The following is a 5,538-nucleotide window of genomic DNA, read 5'->3' as shown; positions in this document are numbered from 1 at the left end:
GCAGGCCATTATTATTACCATATTCCTGATTGGACTACTTTAATATACTAAAAAACTAGATTATAGTTCTTACAGAGTGATGAAAGTATCTAAAATGTATTGGTTTCAATAATGAACTTAGTCTTTAGTGATCTAAACTATCTGCCACCCTCATAATGTCACATTCACTTTAATGATGATCATCAGGTGAGGTCAGCCGAGCTCTCTTCTCCTTGGGGTGCGGCAGACATAGAAGGATGCCCTGTCTCTCCCAAAAACAACACTTTGCATACAGATTTCCATATATTCCACTCATGTTGGGTGGGGGTCATTTAGATTTGCTCAGTCACTTGACTCCCTCATTTCCAAACAATCACAACTCCATCTTCAGTCTGGCAGGATCTTATCTCTGTCTCCCTTCGTAGAGGACGAGGAGATGGCGATAAAGTGAGTTACTGCATATTTGATTATTGGGCCTTTACCATTTTCAGCAGGCAACAGCTTACAGCAGCCATGTGGAAAGTACCAAGGAGGTTTTCTCTCACTGTAAGTCTCACTTTGCATTGTGCCTTTATTTCTGAAGGGGCTTGTGGTGATGGGAGGTTGCTGTCTGGGGCTTAATGCATTAAACAGCATGTTTACAAGTCATCTCATCACATACTATAAATGATTAATAATGTGGCCTGCCAGTGTGGTTTGCAGGTGGTATGTGCTGTGGAATCCACAGATAACTGGGCTAGTGATAGATCTTGATGCTCTTTTCAAGGGTAGATTGTGTTGCTTTCCCAAGGATCCACTGGAGGATGTTGAGACTTGGAGTGAGTCTGTGGACAAAGTCCTTAGTTGTAAAGGTGAGAGTCTCTTCTGATTGCACATATATTGGATTGTACACTCGCCACCTGCTTACTGTCATCTGTGGTTTCCAGCTGGACAGATAGCTTTCCGGGAGTTCCTGAAGTCTGAGTACAGCGAGGAGAACATACTGTTTTGGCTCGCCTGCGAGGACTACAAAAAGATCAAGACGGTCCCAGAGATGATCTCCTCTGCAAACAGGATCTACTCAGAGTTTGTCCAAACAGAAGCGCCCAAACAGGTAAATGACTGCAAGCTGAAAACAGACAGGAATTCAAATTGCAAATATGCACCAAGAGGGTCATTGATTGTGACCTGAATTTAGTAGGCTCATAGTGATATAGTGACCGCTATGAAGCTGTGTTCTTGTGCGTTTATGATGGTAAGACTGCAGAACTTTACTTTAAGTGCACACAAGTTGCTCCCCTGTCCCAGAACATTATAGTGAATGATGATGAAAAGAGTTGCCGTAAGATGCCCCGGGCAATGTTGTTTTATTCCAGATCAACATAGATTGTGGTACCAGAGAAAACATAACAAAGAACATCTCCCAGCCGACCCTGACTTCGTTTGATACAGCGCAGAAGCTCATCTACAGTCTGATGGCCAGGGATTGCTATCCGCGATTCCTAAAATCTGACATCTATCAGGGACTCCTGAGGAGAACCGATTCAAGGTGACTGTTTTCAAACTGACAGCCTCTCAGACGGAAGCTCGCAAAATCTTTTCTCCAACTCTGACCTACTGTAGCACTCTACTCACTGTAGAACTTTGATTTCAGTGTGGATAACGGGTTCATGCCAAACAATCCAGATCCTAAGTGTAGCAGAAATAGCTTTTCTCATCCTGTGTGATTCAGTAGACAGTTACAGCTCAAGAGAATTTGTGGCTGGTATTAAACTTAATCTCTTTAATTATGTTAAGGTAAAAAAGAGACTGTGCACATAATTCTTCTATGATTATCTATTTTCTCTCCTCCACCCCATTAGGTTCATAATAAAAAGAATTCCTTTATTGTAAAGTATTATCAACACTTTATCTAATTGATTATGCAAATATAAATCCTAATATGCTCTGAGAAATTCAACTGTCACGTGCAAATAAATATGTGAGTGTATTGTTAAACATCTGTCTCGTTTTTTTGTATTCTATCAAATGTTTTCTTGTCCATTTACATTGCAGTCTTTGAAATACCTTCAGCTGAATGGCATTTGGGTGTGGTCCTTTTGAATGTAATGCAAATCACCTTTGTTTGTTGTCAGAGAAGACTTGTGTGCGTACTGTAACATGGTCATTGGTCAAAAAATACACCAGATGGCAACAGAGTCCTTCAAGCGACAGCATTCAGTAAACAAGAAGACACAAGTAACCAAGGAGAAAAAGGAAACGCTTCACACGTCCTCTCACTTTGTGTGGTGTGTTGTCTGCAACAAGTCAGAAGACTTGAAGAGGAACTGTGTGAATCAACTCTGTCTGGAGTTTGTCTGGAGTTTGTCTGTCACGGGTGGGTGGGTGGGAGTGCACTTTCGGTGGCAATTCAGTAGGTTTCACGTCGCCAGGCGAGTTCATTCATCATGAAAAAAGGTATCTGAGAGGATTCAAATCAACAACTTTGAATCTGATGTGACGGGAAAATGTTCTACCTAAGCTCATTGTCCTTTACGTAAATCTCCCCTCAAAGGAAGATTGAAGAGGTTGTGAGTGCAGGAGTTTTAGGTAGCATTAGACAGTAGAGATAGTATTTTGTGTGTGTTTCTTGTTTGTCATTTCTAGTTAGGACATGGTGAATTTTACAAGCTTTCATAATCGTCTATGTAAAAAGCATGCAAATACAAAAGAGCACAATGCACCCAGGGTTCCCAAGCTACCAACTTCAAGGCATCATGTTCAGATGCATAAAAGTGTGTGAAGTCGGAATATAGGATTCAAATTAAACAAACACGAAGCATAAAATCTTACATTTACATTGTTCACTTTTGCATGTACGACCTTAACGTGTTTACTGTCTGATGTGTTTTTTGTCGTTTGGAAAGTGGAAGTAGGCATGGCATGGTTTCTCCACGTGACTGCAGGGTGTTAGACGAACATTTTGTTCTTGTTTGTGTTGGTGGCATTGAATGTACGGGGGATGTATTTTAAGAGGTGTTGTACAACACTCTGTTTTGTGCAGATAGCTTGCCACAACTTCCTCTAGTTTAGACAGCTCTGGTTACGCTCACCTCTTTGTGGAAGAAGGGTTAAGTGCGGTGGGTACTGTAAAAAAAAGGGAAAAAAGCGTTTGACAAACCACATGCTTAATCTACACCTGTCGTTATGACGCACAGCAACGTCTAGCCCACCATAACTGCAGTCGATATTGCTTGCAGGAAGTGAAAAAGACAAAATGAAAGAAACTGAGCTACGTTTTAATTCTCAAATTGTTGATGGAGGAAACTCACAGGCGGGTGTTGCAACTGATAAAGAAATGGTCTGAGATAAGAGTTGATGTTAGCACAACAAGCCACCAACAGCTGCATTTTAACACAAAACATTTCCTGCCAAGCAAACTAACATGAACAAAGACAATGTGACAAAACTCTTCTTACCTCTAGTTCAAAAGAAACTCATCAAGTTTAACTCGTGCATGTTTTGACGTTATGTACATTTTATATGTCACTACATTTATCAAGCTTGCAGTTTGTTAACCACACAAGCTATAGCATACTTAAACTTCGTAGCTTTACTAAGATGTGTTGATTCAGAGGTAACACTTTCAACATTTCTTGCAAAATTTACATACATTCGTGTACACATTTAAATGTGTTACCATGGTTTTCAATTGTATGAAAGAGACTCGCTCGAGGTCCGAAAGATATTCATCATTCATCTTGACATTCATATTCATCCTGACATGCTAACACGCTAGACTAAGATGGTAAACAAGGAAAAATATTATACCTGCTTAACATCAGCATGTCAACAATGTCATTGAAGCATGTCAGCATGCTGACATGAACATTTAGCTCAGTATAGCCAGACAGAGCTAAAGTCGTGTTCCAGAGTCAGTGGGTCCTGATGGCTAAGACTCCATCACCTTTGCTCTTCAGTGTGGCCTTTAAACAGTCAGAAAAGCGGCGTCTGAGCATGCCATGGAGCAAACCAACAGTGTTCAACTGGAAGCCAGATTTATATCTACTTCAGAATTGTACAGGAAAGTCAAATTGATCCTAAGATTTGCAGGTAACTGCAGGATGCAAGAGGCCCATTATTAGTGGAGCTAAAAAACCTTAACAACTGTATTTTTGACCCATTGTGGCGCATTTTACTGTTGTCTGAGTAGATAAAATAGCGGCAAATTAGTCCCCACGAGATGTAAGGAAAGCATGTATGAAAGTTTCCACTTTTATTTGCAGGGATGCGCACTTAGTTTCTCCTCTAAGTTTGCAGGAGCTGAAAGAAGCAGGTGTGCCAACTGTTTTGATCCTTCTCCAGGGCCTAGGATGCTATTGTAAACAACACCACATTTCAACACGACTGGGTCACAAATTGGAAATATGTATGATGATCAGGAACTTCTTGCATGATGCATGAGGTTTTTAGACATTCAGTGATGGAAGTGGTGTCCATTGCTGACTGCCACAATATATTTCTCAAACTACCAATAGAGGGTGCCAATGTTGGGAATTCTACACATAGTGGCTTTAATTCACTGCTTGAATTGTATATATATGTATTGTCCATACTAAAGGGAAAACGACATTGTGAAGCAATTCTTAAGATGTGATAAGGTCAACATATAATCAGACAATACAATTTTTGAATTTTGAATGTCTTGAATTCTGAAGGTCCCCCCTGAGCAGCTTTTTGATGGATCTTCACTGAGATGTACATGAATGAGAGGTTCTCAAATTTCATATGATGAAAGCAGATAATTAAGGACAGCTTGAGTACTGTGACAGACCTGACTGAAAGTTTTTTTCTACATCACTGGTACTGAACTAGAGTAGAAAGGAAAGGAAGGCACAAGAGCACCTTCAGTGGGAGACTCATTCCTCCCAAATGTACAACGGAGCGCCACAGGAAATCATTCCTGCCTGTGGCCATCAGACTGTTCAACTTCTGTGTCACTGACACTCAGAATAAACAGACTGGAAATCTGGACCTGCTTCTACGTATACTACCTCACTAATATTTATTCTTTAAATGTCAGTGCAATACATATATAGTCATACACAATAGTGCAATACATACATATATATACATACATACATACATACATATACATTGCTATTGTATATCTTTTTTTACTTTTATTTTTCACTAAATATTGTAAATGTGTATATTTTTATTTTCTATTTCTTATTTTTTATATTTTGTACATGCTTTTATTTCTAAATTTATGCTACTTTCTACTCTTGAATGGGAGCACCGGTACTGTATAATTTCCCCCCGGGGATCAATAAAGTATTTCTGATTCTGATTCTGAAGCACACCTGATACATTTAGAAACCTCAGAAAACAAAGGACTGATCATGTTCTCTTTTTAAAACTCTTTAAAAGTCCTGAGGAATATCTAGACGACAGGTGAAGGCCTTTGTTTTGTCACAGCTTCCTGTCAACATAGAAGCAGGAAGTGAATAAAACAGTCTCAAACCTTATTACTTCACTAAGGGAATTTACTGTGGGACGTGGGGGAGCTTCAGTGACACAGCTCACAACATTGACTAA

General features: G+C 39.8%; 1 protein-coding gene across 1 annotated transcript; it reads left to right on the top strand.

Annotated features, from left to right (window-relative positions):
- The first annotated feature begins 492 nt into the window (after positions 1-492).
- LOC139296032 (regulator of G-protein signaling 21-like) lies at positions 493-1,511 on the top strand. The gene is made up of 4 exons (XM_070918291.1): positions 493-525; positions 746-830; positions 906-1,072; positions 1,335-1,511. Exons 1-4 carry the CDS (start codon positions 493-495, stop codon positions 1,509-1,511), a joined length of 462 nt encoding a protein of 153 aa, XP_070774392.1.
- Positions 1,512-5,538: the final 4,027 nt, after the last annotated feature.

This window comes from Enoplosus armatus, chromosome 14 (assembly GCF_043641665.1).
Source record: "Enoplosus armatus isolate fEnoArm2 chromosome 14, fEnoArm2.hap1, whole genome shotgun sequence".
NCBI lineage: Eukaryota > Metazoa > Chordata > Actinopteri > Centrarchiformes > Enoplosidae > Enoplosus > Enoplosus armatus.
Note: the sequence above shows the minus strand (reverse complement) of the source record. Positions and strands in the feature narration are given on the sequence as shown.